At 48.9% G+C, this 23,480-nt stretch overlaps 1 protein-coding gene across 1 annotated transcript in view; it reads right to left on the bottom strand.

Annotated features, from left to right (window-relative positions):
• Positions 1–23,480, bottom strand: part of BLNK (B-cell linker) — a 50,794-nt gene that overhangs the window by 10,035 nt on the left and 17,279 nt on the right. Inside the window, exons 5-12 of the mRNA XM_004681028.2 lie at positions 22,354–22,403; positions 15,368–15,408; positions 12,673–12,829; positions 10,202–10,365; positions 9,082–9,163; positions 7,106–7,177; positions 2,324–2,396; positions 714–741 (exon numbers count right to left, since the gene is read on the bottom strand). Coding sequence (XP_004681085.1) covers positions 714–741; positions 2,324–2,396; positions 7,106–7,177; positions 9,082–9,163; positions 10,202–10,365; positions 12,673–12,829; positions 15,368–15,408; positions 22,354–22,403 — 667 coding nt within the window. The remainder of the gene's footprint in view (positions 1–713; positions 742–2,323; positions 2,397–7,105; positions 7,178–9,081; positions 9,164–10,201; positions 10,366–12,672; positions 12,830–15,367; positions 15,409–22,353; positions 22,404–23,480) is intronic.

The raw sequence follows: 23,480 nt of genomic DNA, 5'->3' as shown, positions 1-23,480 counted from the left end.
CAAGTGGAGTCTATTAAAATAGAAAAAGGTAGGGAGATTCAATATAGTGGGTGACAGAAGTTAATGTAACATTATTAAATATTTGTGGAGTATACGTCTATGCTGCATTGCTAGTCTTTTAATCACAGGAACAATTAAAAACGGACACTGCCAGCCCAACCTTTGCATTAAGTAAGAACGGGCTGGAAAGGAGCGAGCGGCGCCATCATCTCCCTTCTCCATCAGCAGGGTGGAAGGATGCCACGTTCCCTCGGGGCAGTGGCGCTTGCGCAGTGGACATCTAGCATCTGACTTCCGTCTCAGGGTTCACCTTTTAGGTGTTTGCTGCATGATTGTCAGATGTCAGGATTCAGGGTTGGCCTGGGTTCAGGTGGGGTTCTTCTGGTCTGGCCAGAATCTGAGTGTAGTCAAGACTGTGTGTGCGTCATACACAGCAGTCACCATTAGCTCCTAACTTGGGGGTGGGAAGCAGACGTGGGGGTGTCTCATGGGCAAGGCAGATCATGGCAGGCTGGGAGCCTGCCCGTGCTTCAGACCTCGGGCTTGCCCTGCTGCAGAGTGAGGTGCCCGCCTAGTGAAGTGCGGATGAGAGCACTTCGGTTGTTACAAATGGTTCATGTTCATCTTAGCAGGAAATATTTTCAACTTTCAGTAAGTGGGTAAGAATGAACATGGTGGTAAGCGAGCCATGCTTAAACGCAAAATTAACTCACCGTCTTCAGTGGTGTAGCGGGTTTTTTCCTGGGAGAGAAGCGATAGGCTTGGTTAAGCATACAAAGATAAAATTTAATCTCAAATGTACACAAGAGTAACAGAGGTGCCATGTGGGGCGTGTAGGGAGACTGTCCTCGGAGGACGGAGAGGGATGGAAGCAGGATTTGGGCATGATCCTCTTAGCCTCCCACAGAGTCCAGGCACAGATGGCAAAGGGGTTAATTGGGGGATAAACAGGAGTGCCAGTGGCCCGGGAGTTGGCATGACCCAGCTCTTGTTCCAGTTCTGCTGCTAATCTATGACCTCAGGCTTCTTTCTCTCAGCTGCACCACCCGTCTGAGCTTTAGTTTCCTTATCTGAGAAATGAGGACCAGAATCAGTGTTTTCAGAGCTCTTCCACCAAAGGCTCAGGGACAGTGGCCTGGAGTGGAGGGCGGAGAGATGAGGGTGGCCAGAGGGAGGTCGCAGCTGTCACCTTCCCATGCCAGCTTCCACCCTGCTCACAGGGTGCTCACTGTTCTCCCCTAGACAACTGCCGAGGATTTCATTCCAGAATAGAGAAATCCAAGAGCAACTTAAGTTGAAAAACACTGTGACTCGTGTGCCAGAGGGGCTTGTCTGCGCGGACATTCTGGCTTGTCCTAGCTTCATTGGAGGCTGGAGTCTGGTGTGCTGAGAGCGTAGGCCTCTCGTGAGTTTATCTCCTCTGCTTTCTGTGTCCTGCCTCATTTTTGTCTGGGAAGAACACTAACACGTCCCAGTGCCTCTGAGATGTTGGCGCTGGCCCAGGCTTTTTGAGAGATTAAGAAACTGAGGCTCAGATTAAGTAACTTGCTCAAGGTGATAAAGTTGAGTCAAGAGATGTGGACCGTTTTGGTTAATATACCCCTGAAATTAATGATTTCCCAGCTCTACAAGGAGGCAGAATTAAGATTGTAACTCCGCAGGCTAGCTTTTGTCATATTAAAATGCGCTTTAAAATTACCCAAGTTGCTGGATAAATTACAGGCTGACTGAAGTATCAACACTGTCCAAAACCCACCTGTTTACAGACCCCCTTGATGTTCAATACAAGCACGGACTCCCTTACCTGATTTTTGAAAGGAACCTTGGCAGTGTGGCTTTTGAACACCCAGTGTGTGCTGTGCCATTTGTTTATAGATCATCAGTACTAAAAAGAGAATTCAAGGGCCTGAAAGCAAAGCTAAAACCTCTCATGGGTCTCAAAATCACTCGGGTGCTAAAGCCTCTGTCTTGTGGAACACAAGTCCGTCAACTCAAGATTGAACTAAAAATTGCTGGGAGAGAAGATTAATGGCATTTACTTTTAGTAGGGGCACCCCAGTTCTACTTGAAGTGTGCCAGGGAGATGGAGGAGAATAGGGCAGCAGGGGTCATTTCTGCACGCTGTAGAAGCATCCTTATTATAATGTGAGGTGCTACTATTGGACAGGTGGGCATTTCTGGGTGGAAATAGCAGGAAAAAACCACCCTTGCCCTCCAGAGTCTCACTGAGGACTTCTTTGTGGATTTGGGGTACGCCCCATGCACAACAGCAGGGAGACAGTCCCTCCAAATCTCTGAGTTTCTTCTCTGCACAGGTACTCACCCGGCCCTGGGCAGAGGGCACGGCACTGCAGGCGAAGATGGTGACTTGCAGTCCCAGGTCCCACCGCTCCGACCTATACAGACAGACGCATGGGTCAGGCTTCAAGTTTGGACCCTGGGCTGGCAGTCACTGTGAGGCTGGCCTTGTCAGCAGGCTCAGGACCACAAGCACATTGTTTTTGTTACTTTCAGCTAGAATTTACAGGTAGTATGGTGCACTTGGGGAGAGCCTGTAGATGAAGGTGATGAAACAGAAGTAGGATGCAATTGAAGGACCCATCCTGGCATTTCCAAATGAACTTCTTTACCTTCTGGGGCAAATCCACAGGCCCTGATCCTGCGGGCTAAAGAGACCCCACAGGGTTCTATGGGGGAGAGAGAGTTCATTTTTGCTTCTCTGTTTGCTGCACGAATGTGCGCACGGGTGGTGCCCAGAGACAGAGGCACAGCCCCACCGCGCCCGACATGCACCTGTGAGAATGCTCATTCAAAAAGTTTAATACTTACATACGCTGAATTTCACATTTAGAGGACATTTGTTCATTCACCTCTGAGTCCACAGGGCCGTGGCCCATTGCACCCATAGACAGAGACAAGTAGCCAGTTACTGCCCAAACCTCATTTCTGAAGTCATAAAAGGGACCGAGAGGACCTTGCCCACTACACTCAATTTTCCTTCCCCTACTTAAAGATAAAGGTCATCAGAGAGGAGACCGGTGAGCTTCATTGCTAGGGTCGGGAGAAAGGCCAGGGTTCAGTCAGTCCCTCTCAACATCCCTGGCTGCTTCTTCTCGGCAGATGCTCACCTGCATGGACGTCATTGCTCAGTGAGACAAGGCTCTTTATTGAATTACAATGAACTGGATAAATATTTTATTAAGAAACTACTGTGGGCCCTCCCTAGTGGCACAGCAGGTTAGGATGCAGCACTGCTAGCTAGCTGCTGCTGCTTCAGTGTGAGTTCGATCCCCAGCCCTGGAGGTGACCCACATGGTGAGGCAGACTGACCACTCCTGTCTCTCCTGCTGCTCCTCTTAGCACTGTACTTTGTCGATCTGTCTGTTCTGCTCCCACTCTGTCTCTGGTGAATCCTGTGTCTCCTGCACCTCTAGCCTAGGCCCCAGTTCTGTTTGCATGAATAAATAAATCTTAAAAAAATTTTAAAAAGAAACGACTGTATTTATATGTCCACAATTCCTCATAGACTCAAAGGTGATCGTCTATAAATCTAGGTTGGACCTGCCCTCAGTATATATTTTACTTTTTGAGAAAAAACACATAAATAAACACTGAAGAAATAATCAAGAATTATTGGAAAACTCATGTGTGGAGAGCATGGAGGTAAGGGTCATAGGGGAGGTGAGACAGAGCTAGGTCTGTCCTCTCCGAATTTACAGTAAAAGACACCCCATCTCATCTCACAGGGTCGCCCATTCCAAACACAAAAAGAAAAATAGCCTCAAAAAGTATTAAAAACAGAGATTATGGAGCTCATTCTCATGAGCTTTACTAGAGAGGGGGGCTCAAGCTTCCCGCACAGCCCTTCTTCTCCCTATTGTTTTACGTAGGTTTTCATGACCCGAGGGCTGACTCTTGAACATTCCGGAAAGAGAGCAGCAGAGTGAGCTGCATGGACTCCAGGTGGCAGCAAAGGAGTGTCCCTTCTGCTGCGACTCCACGTATCTGCCTAGACATGACTTCTAAAGACATTTCATACAGAGATGACCTTTGCAACGGTCAACATTTCACATGACATTAAAGGGAAGTATCATTGGAATATGTATGAGGCCAACTATATGTCGTTATCTAGTGTAGCAAACAAATATTGTTCAAATTCTCAGTAATCCAGATTGAGACTATTAATAATGCTCTCTGAACTACTCATCGAATTCGGTGGGAGATTTAGAGGAAGCAAAAACAAACTAACACCAAACTAAACAAACCAAACTGACAAATAAGGAAGTAGATAGAAAGGTTTGAGTCAGTTTCCTCCCAGGAGGTTTCCTCTCCTTATATGATGCATTCATCATCCTTATCCCACACTGTCTGGCTTTTCTAAGTCTCCCTTTCCTTCCTACTCCAAATGGTCAACCAATGTCTTCCTTTCTCCTGCACCCCCACAAGTAACTGGCTTTGGAGAAGTGGGAGAGCATGCCAGCTTCCAAGGTGGCATTGGGGTACAGCCCTGGTAGGGACCTGAGGTCCTTTGGTCTTGCACTATGAAGTCAGGGTTCTAGTTATTTCCATCAGAGACTGGCTGGGTGACCTCTTTCAATCCACTGCGCTTTCCCCACTTTGAAAAGAGGATACCACCACCTACCTCACCTAACTCAGAATTATTGTGCTAAACATTAGGGTAACTTAAAAAATGGGGGAAAAAACAGCCAAATACAAAGTAATATTGCCAGGAAGGGAAGAATCTAAGATTCAAAACATTATGCTAAGTGAAAGGCTTCTAGGTGGGACTACATTTTGTATGACTCCATCTGTATGAGATGCCTAGAAAAGCCAAATAAGGCTATGGCCAGGGAAGGCAGGTTGGTGGTTGCTGGAGCTGGGGCAGGAGCTGTGTTGACTACAGATGGGCCTGAGGGATCTTGTAGATTTGAGGTGAGTGAGGAATTTTCTAAAACTGGATGGTAGAGATGTTACGTCACAAATAACATGATTTACAGAACACTGGATTGTGTGTGTAAGAGGTATGAGTTTGTGATGTGTAGATTATAACTCTGAGCATCTCAGTACCTATGAGCATTCTGCTATCCATCTTATCAAGCATCGCGGTATCTCCAGATGCTGGGGACTATGGAAGGCTCCGCAAACATGCCATCACATTTCACCTAACATGAAGTGGAGCAAACGAGAGCTCAGAGAGGTTGAGTGGCAGGACTGAGGCTGAAAGCAAGCACCGAGCCCAGACGGACACTTTACCTCAAAACTGTCCTGTGGGGCATGATTTGGCTGCTCTCCTTTATTTGGGGAAAGATTGTGAAAAAGAGGGAAGCTCTGGAGGATGGCCAGGGAAGGCCAGGGAAAGCCAGAGAATGACTCTTCTGTTTCAGTGACCAGAGACTCCTCTCTGTGCTCAGGGCCTGGAGTCTCTCGGAGAACGTGGCTGGGGGAGGACAATGGAGTCCTTACTTTCTGACAAAATGGAATTCTTGGCTGGGGTGCTCTAAGGGAAAAATAGGAAATGCGGTGTGTCTAAAAGCATAGTGATGAAAGAGAAAAATCAACTTAGTTTTAACTGTATTGAGCAAAACAGTGTGTCAATGTCTAACAGTGCAGGTCTTGCGCAAGCACTTACTGAAGTTTCTCAACTTGGAAAACAATTTTCCCTTCTTGCTTTCTACCATATTCACTTTATGCAGTGCCCTCTTTTTAGCTCCACCTCCAGTGTTAGTAGATTTCCTTATTCTCTTTTACATTTTTAATTAATTAATTAATATTTTACTCTTTGAACTTTGGTTCCATTAGCATTCTCCCCTTCAGGGGTCGCCTCCAAGGGACACCCTCCGCCAAGCCACCCCACGCACATCACTTCCTGTCAACAATCCAAGAGGTTGGTCTTGTAAACCCTTGGAGCTGGGCTCTCTCTGTAGGTTATAGAGGCCTGTTGGTATCAGTGGGGCTTGCACCCTGCTGGAGCACCCTTTACTCCAGCACTTTGTGAACTCTTACAAAGTAAGGAGAATGAATTCAACAATTTCAGAATGACTATTATTTAATGCTTTAAAGTTGTTGTCTGCCAACCCCAAGGAAATGGTCGGGACGCTTGGAGAGACACTTGGGGAAGCGATGCTGGTTGGGGACGGGGACACTGGCAGCTCTTACCTTGGCCTTATGTTAGATTACGCGAGATATTCTGAATCTTGACTCTCTTCGTCTCTCGGACCTGCGTAAGCCCTTTCTGGTGGCCCCACACCAAAATGCACCTTAAACCTGGGGCACACTGTCAAGTCTCAGTGCCCTGTTTAGGCTAAGCCTGTTAGGCTGGGCATTTGCCCATGACGAGACAGGTAATTTTTGGAGTTTGACTGAGAAACTCTTATTTGAGGCCCTTTCATCTCTTTCTCCCTATGCTCACCAACTCCATTAAAAAACTGCACGAAAATGCTTCTGTAGCATTCTGCAGCAGAAAACACATCTAGACTAAAGTTAGGAATAAATGGAATTAAATTCTAAGTAGAAAATTGTATTCTCTCTTCAGGACTGTTCACTCCCTAAATTGCATCCCCGCCCAGATTAACTGTTGACTCACCACATTGCAAACCCTGTTCTGTCCCTAGCTGGCTTCCCATTCCGGGAACTTGGGAGAAGGACAGTGCTAATTAGAAGTCTCTAGCACTCCTGCTATTCCGCGAGGAAAGCTGGTTGTTTTGGGACGCCATCTTCCTTGATGGCAATCTTGAATAAAACTCCTTCATGTAAAGATTTTTCTCGATTCAGAGTTTGGCTTTCTGGATGTGAACAAAAGACCCCACTTGGTCATTTACATCCCCTTTGCTTTTGTGCACGTAGGTGGCCAAGCCCCCTTTTAGAGCATGTACTCCTGCACCCCTTAACAGTTTGGGGTTCCAGGTCACGTGCTAATACCTTTAACAAAGATACCACCAGAGAGCAAATGAGAATAAGATCTTCTGTGACCAAACTAATTTTGAAATACAAGTGCTTATTTCTTAATATTTGATGAATTATTTATCATATTTGGAATAAGGTAAAAAACCGGACCCCCAAATGTATTATTTCACAATAAGAACATTCCAAACACAACATACTTTACCTAAAGCTGTCCTTGGTGGAGAGGCTGGCTTTGAGGAGTTATTTGGCTTAGTTGATCTGTTTACCATGGGAGCTGTTAAGAACAGAAAACACAGGCCTGAGATTAAGTTACTCAGGCCAGTCCCTCTCCCAGATTTAACAGCTAAAGCTATTTCAGTTTCAACTTGTCTCTCAGAAGTATGATCCTAAATCAATATGGAGTCTCCAGATTGACGGACTGCCTGCCTGACCCTGCAGGGAGTGGTTTCACTTGAACTAATCTTTCCTTTTGCTGATAACCTGGCCCCACCCTCTTTCCTCTATAAACAGCCTCCATTTTGTGTCTAGATGAGATTCATGAATCACTGAAAAAAACCAATGATATCTCTAAATTTGGGGATTTTGTTTATTAACAGCATACACACACACACACACACACACATGAGATTCACACATAGGGAGAAATGCATGTGGAAATGATCAGAGAATTTGCAAAAAATGGGAGACACTCAGACACACAAGCCTTTCTCAGGAGAAACATCTTTAGATGAATATTGTTAAAGAAACAAGTCCAATATAGAGTCGTTCATACTGGACCCCACGAAGACTCAATCACTAAAATAATTCGAGTCGTAATTGGAGTCAGCCCCTCCCAAAGTGGAATTCTAAGCCAATTTTTCTGGAGTTTATGGTCAGCACCAGTGAGGTAATTTGCATCATAAGGCCTTCGCTTCCCCTGAAGGAATATGGTTTGTTGAAATAATCTTTTCTTTTGCTAATCATCTTGTCCTGCCCCCTTTTTGGTTATAAAAACATCTGCCTTTCTCTTTGCTTGATAGGATGCTGTCCTACTCATAAAGTCAACTCAATTTATACATTTATTCTGATGAATTTTAACAATCTAGTAAAAAGTAAAGAAACAATTGAATTATTTAATGACAGGGATTTTGTTAAAATGAATACTGGCTTGGAATTTCATTTGCAAAATTGGAGGTGGAGTTTAAAGTTTTTTGGGTTTTGTTTTAAATCAGGAGACTTGGGCCTCCCTGGTGGCACAAGGGGTTACGTCTCAGCACTATTAAGCTGTCCACAGCCACTGCAGCACCAGTTCCATCCCCTCAACACCCCATCAGGGAGGTGACCCACATGTGCGGCAGACCTCTCCTGTCTCACCTGCTGCTCCCCTCAGCAGTGCATTTCAGTGGATCCACCTGTTCCTCTCCCCACCCTGTCTCTGGTGAATCCTCTCACCCCTTGGACCTCTGACCTAAGCCTCAGCTCTTGTATGTATAAATAAATACATCTTTAAAAAAAAAATCCAGAGACTTGTATGGTGCCTAACAATGGACCCACCCTCCCGGCCACACCCTATATACACTTTCATTCCTCTTACACTTTGGGCTTTGTCCCTGGTGGTGGAGGTGGGGTATTGATGAGAATTGATTGTTTCCCGGGGGTGGGTGGCTCAGGAATTCAGGTGTGTCTGGAAGCTATTTGTGATATTTAGAGAGCTCAGGAGAGGGTGGCAAGGAAAAAACTGAGCACTGCTACTTTGGAGTTGAGATTATTAGGAAAGTAATGTTAGTTGAAGAGGAGTCTTCATACAGGATTATATTCTCCGCTGTGACTATCTCCAGAGTAAACCTACACCAGTCTTCTCATGAGCCTGAGAATTACAAAGAAATCTGTTTTTAATCCTGGTGCAGTGTTAGTGTTTCTAAGATGAATATGGCGGCTTTGACTTGGTGCGCATTTGGTTTCATGAGAAATCTATTCTAAGTGAGGACGCCAAAGAACCAAGCTGCTTTCCTAATGTGAGATGAAGTCATTACATCATGCAGATTATGGAGGGAAGCGGCAAAGACAGGCTGTGGAACGAGGCTGGCCACTCACTGATGACCCCGCTTGACCCCCAAAACACACCAATGTTGTGGCTAGCCTCGGGAGCCCCCCTCTACCTCTAGGGGCTTTCTGGTGCTTACAACTGCAAACTCTTGCCTTTTGCCGGTGGGAGTGAAGTGCTTTCTGTGGGGTGAATATAGTTTTCATCTTCAGCTTCCACAGGGATAACGTAGTCAGCCTAATGCAGAAATGAATGAAGATGATGCTAGACATTAATAGTTCACTCTATGGATTTAAAATAATGTTGACTGAGATAAATGCACTTACCATTAAATTGACCTATGCATTGTAGAAGATGATGGCTTTAGTATATTAATAGTTTTGAAACCATGACCACGATCTAAATAGATTTTCATCACCCCAAAAAAGCAGCCAACACCCCATTAGTCACTTCCCATCCATGTTCTCCTCTGATCTTGTCAACCACGTATCTATTTCTGTCTCTAAGATTTGCCCGCTCAGGCCCTCGTGCATTCGGGATCATACGACACGTAGGTTTTTGTGACTTTTTCCACTTGGTATAATGATGGCAAGTTTTGACCATGTGGTTGTATGTACATTCACTTCATTTCTTTTGATGACCAGTAATACTGTATTGTGTGAATACAGTCACGCATTGCTTCCCAGCAGAGGGGAGACGGGTGAGAGCAATCCAGAGCTGGGCCCCAGACAGCCTACACAGGGGTCCCTGAGACTAGTGTAACATGTGTAACGCTCAAGAGCCGCCAAAGAAGAGTGAGGGTCTGGGTCACTCTGCAGGTTAAGCAGGCCCCCCCGGGGCCAGAGCTCCCATTATCTGTCCCCCCTCTATATCAGCCGAGGAAAGGGAAGCAGAGAAAGGAGAAGGCAGAGAGAAGAGAGTGAGGCAGGACAGGCAGGCAGGCGAAGAGGGGAAGGACAGGGAAAGGCCTTGGGAAGGAGGGAGAAGAGTCACAGGAAACCATGGGAGGGAAAAGGGGCCACGAAGGGCACAGGGCCAGCAGTGCCATGCCTTGGGCCTTTAGCAAGTGAGAAGACTTCAAGTAAGACCGCAGGGGCCATTTTAAGAGAAACAGCAGCATTCAGCACAGCGGTGGGGAGCTCTGGGAGGCAGGCTGGGCCCGGTGGCTAGTGCTGGCCAGGCGCAGGGCCCGGGAGAAGGAGCTGCGTCGGTGGTCCTGAGCCTGCCCCCTGCCTCCTCCTTGGTCTGGGACGCTTTGGGACCGGTTTACATTACCTCATCCTCCAGGAGTTCTTTGGGTTTGGGTGGAACTTGAGGTTTCTGCAGAGAAGTCAGGGCTGGCAGAGTGGAGGCCAGTCTTGCCTTTTCGGAAGGCCAGCTGGGCTTACTGGGGAGGGTCTTGCTGAAGGGTGGAGACTGCCTCTGGCTTGACCGATTGTCTTGAAAGGAACAACAAGGAGCGTAAGACAAAGGGTGGAGGCCACCATGATTTAGAAAGTATAAGAAACAGCGCTTATATCGTCATTAATCAGGGCGTTCCTTAAAGGAGGACAGTTACATTAAGTGAAGTGTGTCACTGTCCACTGACTTACATTATAAAGACCAGAAGAATATCCTCCCGGGGCAGTGATGGAGGCCCGTGGACTCGGGGCGCAGGTACCCTGGGCAGGGGTGGGGGTGCTCCCCGATGATGCACACTGCTCTGAGAAACCTTAGGGCATGGGCTTCATCCTGCTTATACACAAGAACTACCTGGGGGCCTTTAAACTTGCAAGTCCACTCCAGACCTAGCAGTTTCACCGTCTAGGGAGGGGCCTGGTATTGGAGGCTTTAAAGGTTTCCCAGGTTATTCTAAGGGCTGCTACTCATTTACATCAGCCTACACATTGCTCCCTCAGTGGTTTTCCCAAATTACAGAGAATCCGGGAGTGCCCTGTCCAGGGCTGACCTCAGTAGGGGTCAGAGGGGTCCAGGCTCTGAAAGCCCACGGCTGAGTTCTGTCCTCCCACCTGCATTCACAAGCTGCTCTCCTGTGGGCCAGCGGCTTGTCATTGAGCCTCTCTGAGACTCACACTCTCAGTCAAACACAGGAGGTTTATAATAGTCCCTTGAGATGGTGGCAGGGTTAGAAGGAGCACAGGGAAAGCAGGGGATCACGTGCTGGCAGGGTCGGTGCCTCATCTGTGGAACTAAGCTGACCCAGGTCACATGCTGGAGGGCCGAGCCTCACGGAGCTCACACAGCTTGGCCTGCACCGTGGACTGATACACAGCAAGAAAACCTCAGCATAGTGCAGCCAGCACCACCCCAGCTCAGAACAGCCTGGGCACTGGCACTGACACTGGCCTCAGCCACAGACATGGGCACCACGGGACTCCTGCTGTTTCCTCCTGCCACGGCCCAGCCGGGCGGAGGCAGCTGCTCCTGCCGGTCAAGCCCCCAGCCCAGCTCCTGTCCTCAGCCAGCACTGTGCCTTGTGGACGGTGCATGCTTAACTTCACGTCGCGGCCCTGGGGAGCCTCTTTCTGGGTGGTGCACCCGTGCCCAGGCACCAGAGCATGCGGCGTGTGCCTACGCGTTGACAGATTTTGTGGTTTTATTCGTATGTAGCTCTTGGAGTTTGCTGAGGTTTCTGCAGGTAATAGTTAAGACCCTCAGAAGTAGCAAACACAGAAGACAGGCTTTGAAGAGGGTGCTTTTCAATGAGTCCCTTAACCACCCTGTGGTTTCCTGGTCTGTGAAATGGGTCTAAGAGCCTCTTCCTCACCAGCGCTGTTGCGCCTGAACAAGGTCACTACCAAATAAGGTGGTGGTGTGGGCAGCAGAGTGGGCTTGGGAGGCTGAGTGGCCTAGTTCCTGTCCAGCGCTGCCTCTGAGTCTCACTGTCTTCCTTGGTAAAGCTATGGACACCTTAGTCATAAGATTATCAAGAGAGTGATGTAGGTCACAACGGTAACTGTAAAGACTTTAGCAGTTTGTCTTGCTGCCGGAGGCTTAGTGCTTCGCATGACTGGTGGGTAGTAGGCGCTCAGCAGATCAGCTCTGCAGTGAGGCAAGGGGCAGGGCGTGGTGCCCATAAGGAGGCAGCTGAGGGCATGTTGATGGTCCTGGGCCTGGGCTTCAGGGTGCTCTGTACCGAGTTCTCTGTGATGGCCACAGACCCCTTTCCCGCCTCTCTTAAGACTGGAACACAGACTTCTTGAGGGACACTGAGAGCGACGTTTGGGCCCGGAGACCCAAGCTGAGCTGTGTCACGTTTACCCAGGAGGCTAATTCTAGACTTTGAGCGCCGCACCCGGGCCCACACGGTTCTAAGGCCACAGCCAGGACCCAGCGTGTCAGCAGCCATCAGGACTTGTGCGTGGAGGAAGGAGGGGTCTTAGCAGGCAGGTGGCCCTCGTTGTGTGCACATGTCTCAAGGGAAATAGCAGAAGGTTGTGCCCAAGAATCCCAAGAGAAGCAGGGACAAACCTCCGCTTCTTTGACTTCTCATGGAATCACTGGGAATCCGGATGGGGACAATACCGGAGGGGTTTTGCCTGTTTTCAACTCTCCCCATCTAAGAAGGATCCCCCCCATGCACCCCCACAAGTAGGTGAAACTCCCTGCTGGGTTTCAGGGCCCATGAGCCCTGGGGGCCAGCTTGGAGGTGCTGGGTGGGGTCAGGTTTGGCCACCACCCTGCACCTTGGCCGACCCTCCTGCTGCCCCATGCACGTGGCGCCCAGGGCCTGGGCAAAGGCTCACCTACGTATTCGCCCCTGGCGAAGGGCAGGGCTGGGTGAACCGCCCTGGTCTCCTGCTCGACGGGCGGCGGCTCGTAGCTGTCGTCCCCGGTCTCCTCGGCCGGCAGCACGTACATCTCGGAGTCAGAGTGCTCGTCTGGGTTTTCGTAATCGCTGTCCTGCAAGGGCGGACGTCATGCTCAGGGCCTGACGGGCCTGAGGCAGCTCCTGACTTAGGGGGCCTGGCTGCTCCTCCAGTGCAGGGGGGAAGGAAGGCCGGGAGGGGCTGACAACCGGGGGGAGGAGGGGGAGGCAGCACAGGGGGTAAAGTTGGAAGGCAAATTTTTCTGCCCCCTGGGCTTATCACTCAACCACTGCTTATCACCCAGACCACCGCCCTGGGCGGGGAGCTTGTGAGCCAGGTAAGCTGAAGGGTGTCAGAGATTGTATGTCAGCAAAGAAATATAATAGGAGTAGAAATAAAACAGGAGTAAGCACAGCACCGTAAGCTATTCACAGACACTGCAGCAGGAGTTCCATCCCCGCCAGGGAGCTGACCCACATGGCGCAGCAGACCTCTCCTGACCCGCCCGCTACTCCCCTCATCTGTGTATGCTAGCCAATCTGCCCGTTCTGCTCCTTACTCTGTCTCTGGTGAACGCTCTTACACACACCCGCCTCCTCACACCTCAGGCCTGTACCCCAGTTCTTGTATGCAAAAAATAACAAAATCTCAAAAAAGAAAGAAAAAGAGCCCAACAAAAGTTGAATAACCAACAGGTTGTCTTGGATGCTGGCAGCACAGGAAGGCGGGGTGGGAAAGGCCTTCCCGAGAGGAGGCGTCGAGGCCACGCCTGGAGGACGAGCCACAGCCAGCCAGGTGAGGAGGAATGGAGCACTCTGTTTTTCTCTTTTCAGCAGACATTGGCCTGTTGCAGGAACACAGGGCAGGCCTGGCGCCGGGGCTGTGATGAAAAGATCCCACTGAGGGGGCTAAAAATAAGTCTGGACAGGCCCACAGGCAGGGCGTCATCAGTCCTGGCGGCTCTAACAAGAAGCCCGCCCTTTTTTTTTTTTTTAAGATTTATTTATGTATGCACACAGAACTGGGGTACAGGCCAGAGGTGCAGGGGTGGTGAGAGGATTCACCAGAGGCAGAGTGGGGAGCAGAACAGGAAGACTGATGACATACACTGCTGAGGGGAGCAGTGGACGGCCCAGGAGAGATCTGCTGGGCCACATGGGTCACCTCCCTGACCTGGAATCGAACTTGTGCCAAAGCAGCTGCCACTAACTTCATAGTGCTAAACTTTAACCTGTTGCACCACCAGGGAGGACTCAGAAGCCCCCACTTTATTTCATGCAGTGGGGATCCAATAAGGTAAAAATAATTGTTTACTCAATTCTCATTACAGCTGGTAATTTGATTTTGGTTGTTCGACTTTGGGCACGGTCCTTCCCAGCTCTCTAGGCTGATTTTATGTTGTGTTATCTGAGTCCCAACGAGGCGCCCGTTCTACCAACTGAGCCACGGCACTGGGTTGCTTGGCTCCCCTGGATGGGGGCCAGTCTCTCTGCTTTGGTCAGATGTGGCTTCCCGTGTGCAGCCAGCAGGGGTCGCAGCTGCTGTGTGGCTGAGGGGTAGTGATCAGGGTCTTGGAGAGAGCTCTGTGCCAAGTGACCCACAGAGAGGCCATCTCTGTAAAGAGAGACCTTCTTGTAAATCACCTTTCCTCTGCACTTGAGAAGGGAGGAACTTCTGCCTCCCAGCACTCTAAATAGGTGGTGTATACATGGCACACCTGGGCTCAGGCTGTGAGTGGGGCTTGGTCCTCACTCTGCAGTAAGTAACTGCGTGGTGCTGAGTAGCTCCTTTTCAGCCTTATTCTCTCGGGTTCCTAACATGTATGTCACAAGGAAGATGTGGTTCTCTGGAGGACTTGTTGGGTGACCGACAGGAGCAGCCTTACATTCTGCATGAATCTGATGTAAATGAAAGATAATTATTGTGAAATGAAGTTTTAGAATGTTTTGTCCCTAGAAGACTCAGCCCCAACGAGAAGTGACTCTTGGGCCCCGTGGGTTGTGGCACCTGCTCAAAGAGGGACAGTGAATTCTGACACAGCACCCCAATGTCACGATGGCCAGCCCCCTCTCTCTCACTCTGTCACAGCAAGCACCTTGGATTTAAAAGCCGGGTTCTGAGACTCTGATGAGCTGGGTTTGAATTTAGGAATTGCAAGTAACTGAAACTCTCCCTGCCGGTCCTGTAAATGAGCAGGGCTGTACTCACGGTGCATAACCAGTAACGCTGCCCAGGTACTTCCTGGCCCTGAAGAGTCCCAAAGTCTCCCACTGTGCCAGCCATTTGGTCTGCATTTGTGTGTTTAGGGCTCCTGGCCAGCTGGGACTCTGGGGCTCCCAGGGCCCTGACCGACGGCTTACAGCCCTTTCCAAGCGTGGTGAGTACTCTGGATACCAGAGTACTCACTGACACATGTGCTGCTCACAGGGGTGTGGCGAGCCTTCCACGAGACCATGCCCACGAAGCTCGTCAAGGACCACAGTATGACAGTAACCGCAGCCATTACGAGGTCACCCCACCTTCTCTGCTGTGTCCTTCCTGCCCAGTCATCTCCCTGCTGTGTGTGCGGCTGAGCTCCAGCGCGTCACTCAGAAACAAGCCCTCCCACCGCCCTGGTGAAGCCAACACTCACAAAGTCATCTGACCACTGCTCCTCCTCGTCGGCAGGGTTCTCTGAAACGACAAGTGGGAAGCAGATGAGTGTGCAGGTCTCCGAGAGCGAGTCTCACCCACCCGCGACCTGCATGGGCCCACTGACTTGGCCTTGATGGTGATTACAGTCGTCTATGCTCATCCACTCTGGACTCCTCTTTCTTCCTTAAAGAATCAGTTCTTAAGTATCACTAGAGGTCCCAGTGGGGCAGAGAAATGGTGCTCTGACTACACCTGGCTTTGTCAAGGGACATTCTTGGGGCCTTTAAGTAACTTACCATTAGGACCTGTAGCTCATAGTGTGTGGCTTCTAGGGATGCCTTTCTTTTATTATTGTTAACAAATTAGTATTGCTCTCTTTTTTAAGCTTTATTATTTATGCATACAAGAGCTGGGGTGTAGGCAGAAGGTGTGGAAGGAGGGGGTGAGGGGACTCACCAGAGACAGAGTGGGGAGCAGAAAGGGCAGTTCCACTGAAATACACTGCTGAGGGGAGCAGCAGGGAGACAGGAGAGGTCGGCTGTGCCCTGTGGGTCAGCTCCCTGGCTGGGGATAGAACTCGTGCTGCAGTGTCTGCAGACAGCTTCATACTGCTGAGACTTTACCCCTTGTGCCAGCAGGGAGGCCTCTTCTAGGGATTTCTTTGAAGTAATATGTGGATAGTGAGTTGGCAGAACACGGAGCAGGGAGCAGACAGGCTCTATTCCCAAGTAGTTGGACAGTGGGCGAGATGCCTAAGATCTTGGAGCCTCAGTTCCAGATCTACAAAATGAGGGAATATCTTCTTTGATCCTCTCTGGTTTTAACTTAGACTTTTTTATTAAAAAAAAAAAAAAGCCAATTTTGTGCTCCATGGTAGACAATATTCTCAGAGCTTTGTACTCATTTAGCTCTGTCAAAAACCTTGTGAGGAAACTGAGGCCTGGAAGAAATCAGACTTTTGCTCCAGGCCAGACAGTCCATGGTAGAGCCAGGAGCGGGACCTCCAGGCCGACTTCCTAGCTGGGCTCTGAATCCTACGTTGTGCTGCCTCTCTGTCTGTGCGCTCCAGGCTGCAGACATTGTCCTTGGCACACAGGGGCACAAAAGTGGATTTGACAGGTCTCAACTCCTGAACGACTAGAGACTCTGAAAAACAAAGTTGGCCTGAACTGTGAGAGTCAGGGAGAACACTTGACCATTTTCCTCCAAAACACTTTTGAGTACACTAAACATGTCCCATCACATGCATGAAGGCTAAAAACAGGTCACTCTGCTCTGTGGGAGATCAGCCAGACTTAGGCCTAGATGGCAGCGTTGCTCCCATGAATTTAACCGAGAGCCCGCCTCCTCTCCCACCCACTGAGCAGTTGCTGCTGGCGGGCATGGGGCTGCCCCCTGATCCCCAGAAGCTTTTCTTGTTACTTCTGTCCCCTGCCACAGCAGATCACAGACTCCATCTCTGTAGTCCACAGAGACCAAGACAAATTGTGCAGGGGAAATGGGGGCAGGAAGGAAGTCTCTGGGTCTCATTTTAAGGGGTGGCCACATTTTAAGCAATGGCAGCAGCAGCACCCTGTAGGGAAAAACATGATTGGCTGTAGAAGGAGCCTCATTTTTTAAAGTCAAATATGGGTCAAACTGACATCAACAGTATTTTTTTTTTCAAACTGAAGTGTATTTGACATAAAACATGGAAACTTAAGGTGTATACCCTGTTAATTTAGTGCATTCATATAGTCACACGGTTGCCATGGCAGCAATACTCATCACCTCCATCACATAACGTGATGACCATTTCTTTTTAGTGGTTGGCATATTTGGGTCTTGTCTTTTAACAAGTTGGATGATAGAAAACAATATTATAGAAAGTCATTCTCATTATGTTATCCTTCGGGCTGTCTTGTACTGAGTTATAGTATATCGCCATCAGAGTGTGCCAAGAAACTCTCGAAGAGCTGGTTCCCATCATGGCCACTTCTCTGAGCCAGTGCAGGGGGGATTGAGTTTCTGATAGCTTAAATTTGGGAACAAATGGAAATTGAAATTTAAGATTTTTTGGTTGCAGTCATTAAAAATAAGAACCTTTGACCCTCCCTGATGGCGCAGCAGGTTAAAGCACAGCACTGAGAATCTAAAGCCACTTCCACATGAGTTCGATCCCTGCCTGCCCCGGAGGTGACCACATGGCGCTGCAGACCTCTCCTGACTGCCTGCTGCTCCCCTCAGCAGTGTACTTTGTCAGTTGTCCTGTTCTGCTCCCCACTCTGTCTCTGGTGAAGCCTCTCACTGCCCCTGCGCCTCTGGCCTGCACCCCAGTTCTGTATGCACAAATAAATAAATCTTAAAAAAAAAAAAGCCAAGAACCTTTTTACAGTTCCTTGTAGAACATACAGCCCTGCCTCGGCCAGCCGCATTTGCTGGGCCCTTCCTGTGTGAGCCAACGTCCACTTTATGACCAGTTACTAGTGGACATTGTTGCTGCAGCCATCTGAAGAGTTTTCCTGCTTCTATCATCTTTCCTCTCCAACATGCCCCTCCCACAGCTTCTAGTTATTGTCCTAAAAGAGGTCGGAGTCAGAGGGCTGCCTGTGGAGTCTCCACAAGGTTCTGTGTCAACACCTCCCACGGCAGCCAGCAACCTGGCAGCCCTCCTCCGTCATGGTGACACCCAGTGGCTTGTTTCTACCCTTTGCTTCTGAGCACTCTCTGCCCTGCTCTTGCTCTGCCCTCCACCTCCCTTTTCTCACGGAAATCCCTGTCTTCCCTCCTCCATAAACTCTTCCCCAGACACAGCCCATCACTCCTTCCTCTGGGCCCTTTTAGATGCAGCTAGCACATCAATGTCACATGTATTTCATTCTCCCCTGTGCTGTGATGAAGTTGTTCGGGTCTGTCTGTACTGGGTGGTCTTTTGTATTTGTACTCCATGCACTAATAAATATAATTAATGATATCTAATAATATAAATTTTATATATTACTAACCTTGTCATAACATACACTAATACGTATTAGTATAATGTTACATTATTATATCATTTCATAAGTTATTAAAATTAATATAATAATGAGAAAAATAACAATGTGAGCCAATAAATGAGTTGAGTGAATGAAAACTAGGACAATAATAATTAAGTATTGAACATTTCCTAAGTGATGGGGGCTGGGCTGTGTTATAAATGGATTTCTTCATTTATCCTCAAGCAGTGCTAAGAGGCAGGGGCTATTACTGTCTTTGTTTCATAGTTGAGGCAATCAGGGCTTCCTCAGAGGGGCTGGAAAACCTGACTGAGGCCATGATGGTCGGTGTGGGGCTGGCTGGGAGGTCAGGCTCTCCGTGTTGGCTCCTGCAGCTGAAATCACATGTGAATTTGGCCTGGCTGGAGACCTGACCCTCCACTGAGCCTTCAAATAAAATCTAGAGGAGACAAAGTTGACCCAGTGCAGGTATTGTGGGGCATTGGGGAGAAAACAGACAAAAGCTTGAAGCGGTAGAGGTTATTGGATGGTTCGCCACCCACCCAGCTGCTCCCAGACCCGGCCCCACAGGCGACTGGCTCACAGCATCACACTTCCCAGGTCAGAGCCTTGCAGGTCCTCACTCAGGCGGAGTTGTGAGTGCTCTCCTGCATTTCAGGGGGCCCTCCCAAAGTATGTGGGTGGTATTTTTAGAACCATGTTCCCTGGGTGCAAATCCCAACTTTCCTCTTTACTGTGTGCTTGGCAAAGGGCCAGTACTTTCATTGTTTATAGCTCAATTTCTTTGCTGTAAAACAAGGCTAAGCATAGTCCTGCTTTATGTCTTTTGAGAATCAAGTTATTTAGTACATGTGAGCACGTGGCACAGCCTGCTTCACCGACGTTGGTGTTACTTGTGGGTTTTAATTAACCCTCAAAACAATGCCAAGTGTTTCGCTTAGCAGCATCCACACACTTTGGCCACATCAGAGAAATGGACGTACGAGTGAACAGCTCAGGTGGGTTATGTTCTGATTTAACTTGGGTCAGCTGGTTTAGTTTTGGGTGTGGGGTGGCATGCTCTCCTTTCCCCCACCCCCTCCACCCCCCTCTAAGCAGCTGAGGTGCTGGCTGAGCTTCTGGTCAGGGAAAGCCTTTGCTGTGGTGTCATGTACCTGCTTTGGGATTTATGCTCCATTTACTGTGTCCTAATCCTGTGCCACACAATAGAGTTCCTGTCCCGGCTGCCACACTGTGTGGGGCACGTCTGTGGGCACAGCACCTGGCATGAGACACGTGAGAATGGCCATGATGGCTCCATCTCAACGTCCAGCTCCCAACCAGGACATGCAGAATTTTGAGGCTGGGCTGTGGGGTCAAGCTGTCTTCCCCCCAACCCCAATTCTGCCATTGGCCAGCAAAGCAATAGTAGGCAAATTGTTTAATTCTGGACCTGTCATTCATGCAATGGCCCATTCATGCCAAGATCACAGATATTGAGAGAATGAAAATGAAGCAACACACGGAGAGCGCTCAGGTGAATGTGGGTGTAGATGGGGCGCCATGAATGAGAGATCGCTATTAATTTACTTCCTCTGATTCTCAGGGTAATCTGAAGGATAGGCTTTATCTCCAGAACAAATATGAGACACAGGGGTGTTATAACACTTTTCTAAGTCCACAGGGTGTTTATGCGGCAATACTAGGATTCCAGCTGAGACCAGAAGGACCCAGAAGGCTCGGATCTTCTCATGAAGCCCCCAGTCAGGGAAGTAAAGGACTTTGAATATGGGCCAACACCCTTGCGGGTGTGTTAGACTGAGGACCATTCAGGTCCCTGCCCTGCACCTGGTAGGAAAGGTAGGAAGGTAGGAAAGGAGGGCGGAGAGGCTGCAGGAGGCTGTTTGTGAAGGTGGAACTGAAGTGGGCCTGGAAGTCTTGGCAAGGGAATAGGGCACCCTCTTTCATCCACCAAGACAGGCTCGTGGGCCAGCCCCTGAGCAGAGCTGAGCTGATGTTGGACCCGGGGCGTGGTACAGAGCACAAGTGCACAGAGCGCAGAGCTGCCCTGGAGGCTCACAGGAGAAATTGCCAAAGCCAGCTTGGGTGCCAGCAGGGGGCTCTAGTCATGGTGACACTGTGCTTCTGAGGCCCGTGGAGACGGGGAGACCGACAGGGACGCTGTTTGAGAACACAGGCATGAAGAGACAAAGGCTGAGCCAGGCTGGGCATCTTGGGAGAGGACAGGAATGTCTGTAAGGACAGTAAAGGTCTCCGTGTGGAGAACTTGAGCAAGGGGCTCCGGATCTCTGGGTTCCAGATCATCGACAGAGGCTGCTGGTATCTCAGCCTCGGGCATTTGGGGTGCAGCGTGTCTGGCACACAGCTTCACTGAGCTTCCCGGCCCGCCCTGGTGTGTGCTCTGGGCTGCTAGATCCTGCCTGGCTTCTCCTTACAGCGCTGGTGTTGGGACCCAGTGGGAAGACTGCAGTGACACAGGATGGAAAACGGAAGGAAGCTGGGCCCGTGCGGTGGTGAGATCAGACACAGGAAGGACTGGGAAGATAATTGCAGAGGCTGCAGGCGAGGCAGAAGAGCTCAGCACCCCGAAACTCCTTTCAAGGGATGTGGTTTAGTGGAGGGGAATTGGGCCAAGGCCAGAAGCCAGACTGGCTGGGAGAGGTGATTTGCATCTAAATATTGAACATCTTAGAAATTCTTCTGTCTGCATGTTTACTCATCCCTTCCCAAGGCTCTGTCAATCGGGGCTGAGTTTTCAGCAGTCGGAGACATGGTCCTGGCTCAGTCACCACCTGGCTGTAGTCACTGTGCCTCTCTGATCTCCAGTTATCCCTAAAATAAAAGCTTGCGTTGGGTGAGCTCTTAGTACTTTCTAAGCTTTGAAATATCTTCGAGTCCTGTTTCCATTCCTCTTTAGTTCTATGAGGCAGGGGACAGTTCTTTCCAAGTCAGTTTTCCTGGTATCACTAGTTTGAAGGTAATCTGGGAGACAGAAGACCAGAGACACCGGGCAGGGTTACACAAGTAGTGTCATGTTTCACTTCTTTGTAGACAAAGGGCAGTGCCCACACCCGGTGCTTCAGCAGGGCCTTTATCCCAGAACCCCTGACTCAGAACCTTCCTTTGTCCTGAGGAAAAATCCTATACTCACGTCCCTCCTCCTTCCAATTGCTCTAAGCGCTTCCCTACAGGGGGTGGGAGAAGTGAAGCCTCCTGAGTTCATCCAAGACCTCTGGATGTTGGGGCCCAGGGCACAAGGAGAGAGGGCTTATCCAGTTCCAGCTTCCCCAGGGCAGTGACCAGTGGAAATTCTGTGATGGCCTCTGCAGACCCAGAGGACACGGAATCTGCTCCTCTTCCTCCAGCTCCCAAGCCCGCCCTCGGGCTTCTAAGATACAGGAAATGGTGCAACTATGAAAATGCAGGTCTGGAGTTCAACTCAGAGGCTGATAACTGGGACCTCCAGAATTTTAAGAAATGCTGCATGAGAGCTTGAACCCCTCAGCTGGAGTCAAAGGGAGAGAGGAGTGGGCACTGAAGGTGGGCTTGCCTTCCTAAGCTTTGGCAGGTTACTTCGTTGTTCATAGATTCATTTTCCTCATCATTTCTAAAAATGGTACGAAGGCCAGTTGAAGCAGTTAATGTCTGACGAGACTTCAGCACTGTAGAGCAGAGGAGTCGCCAGCATGCCTGGTGTTTTCCTCCCAAAGCACTGCCAGCTGCGTGCAGGTGCCGTGCTCTGCTGAGTGCACCCCCAGGAAGGTCCCTGTGGACACTGGTCCCCCTCAGAGACAAAGCAGCATTTCTGGTCTGAATTGAGAGCAGCTGTCTCCACAAGGGCCTGGTCTGTAGGAACCCAGACCTCCCTCTTTGCGTAATTCAACACAACTAGGAGAGGAGGTCATTCTAAAAATTAGGATGGGTGCCTTTTGTGTGTAAGTGAGTAGAATGTGTTCCTTTCCCATAGGTTCAATATCATCAGCTGAGTATTTTGAAATATTCTTACCTGAGGCATAGTCCCTTTGAGGAACACTTGGGGGTGCTTTGACTTTCAGCCTGTGGAGAATAACATTAGGCAAATGGTCAGTGAGAAGAAAAAATGCTATCAAGATCCATAGTAAGAGCAGGTGTAGAGATAACATGTAGACAATGAATGGCTTCTTGTAGGCCTGACACGGAAAGACTTCATCTAGTAAATGGAGTGAAGCCCACCTCTTCCCTCTTCCCTGTGAGTAGAGTGACTGTGACCTGGGCACAGGCAGTGAAAACCTCCACAAGGAGGAAGCACCAAGTTCAGAGCTCCAAGAAAGAGAACTGGTTGACAGAAAGATAAGAGAGATGAACTCTTTTTTAATGAATTATTCAATGGATGCCTTAGCAGCTGGTGGGGAAAATGGGCTATAATGAGAACTGAAATTATTTTTGCAACATTAAAGAAATGCTGAATAAGTGATGGCTCCAGATTGAGAATTTTATTATTTAGCTTATGTAGAAACTGAACTGTTTCAAGCACTCTCAAAACTACCTTGGAATCTTTATGTACATAAAACATGTGGTGGGCCCTCCCTGGTGGCGCAAGGGGTTAAAGCACAGCCCTGTAGCATGAGTCTGATCCCCACACCTCTGGCCTGTACCCCAGTTCTGTATGCATAAATCAATAAATCTTTTTTAAAAATTAAAAAATATAACACATGCTAAATATTTGTAATCTCTCCCCACTCATTCATCAAAGAAATATAAAATTATGTTTTAAACATATATCCCACTTTAGATGGAAAAATGCACAAAATGATATAAAAATAAACTATTATATATATATAGGTAGATAGATATGCCCCACTTTTTAGCTTTTTATAAGTTGACAATACCTCCCTACCCATTATTTAAAATGGATAATGTTTATAGTAAATTATCTTCACAATAGTCATTCATTTTTCTTAAGAATGATTTGCTTTAACATTTTAAAAAATATATCTATATTGGCCCTCCCTGGTGGTGCAGCGGGTTAAAGCACAACACTAGGAAGCTAAAGCCACTTCCACATGAGTTCGATCCCCACCTGCCCCGGAGGAGTCCACATGGCGCGTCAGGCCTCTCCTGACCCACCCGCTGCTCCCCTCAGCAGTGTACTTC

The sequence above is a fragment of the Condylura cristata genome, unplaced genomic scaffold (genome assembly GCF_000260355.1).
Source record: "Condylura cristata isolate star-nosed mole 26May11 unplaced genomic scaffold, ConCri1.0 scaffold00011, whole genome shotgun sequence".
Classification (NCBI taxonomy): domain Eukaryota; kingdom Metazoa; phylum Chordata; class Mammalia; order Eulipotyphla; family Talpidae; genus Condylura; species Condylura cristata.
This window is presented reverse-complemented; position numbering and strand designations above follow the sequence as displayed.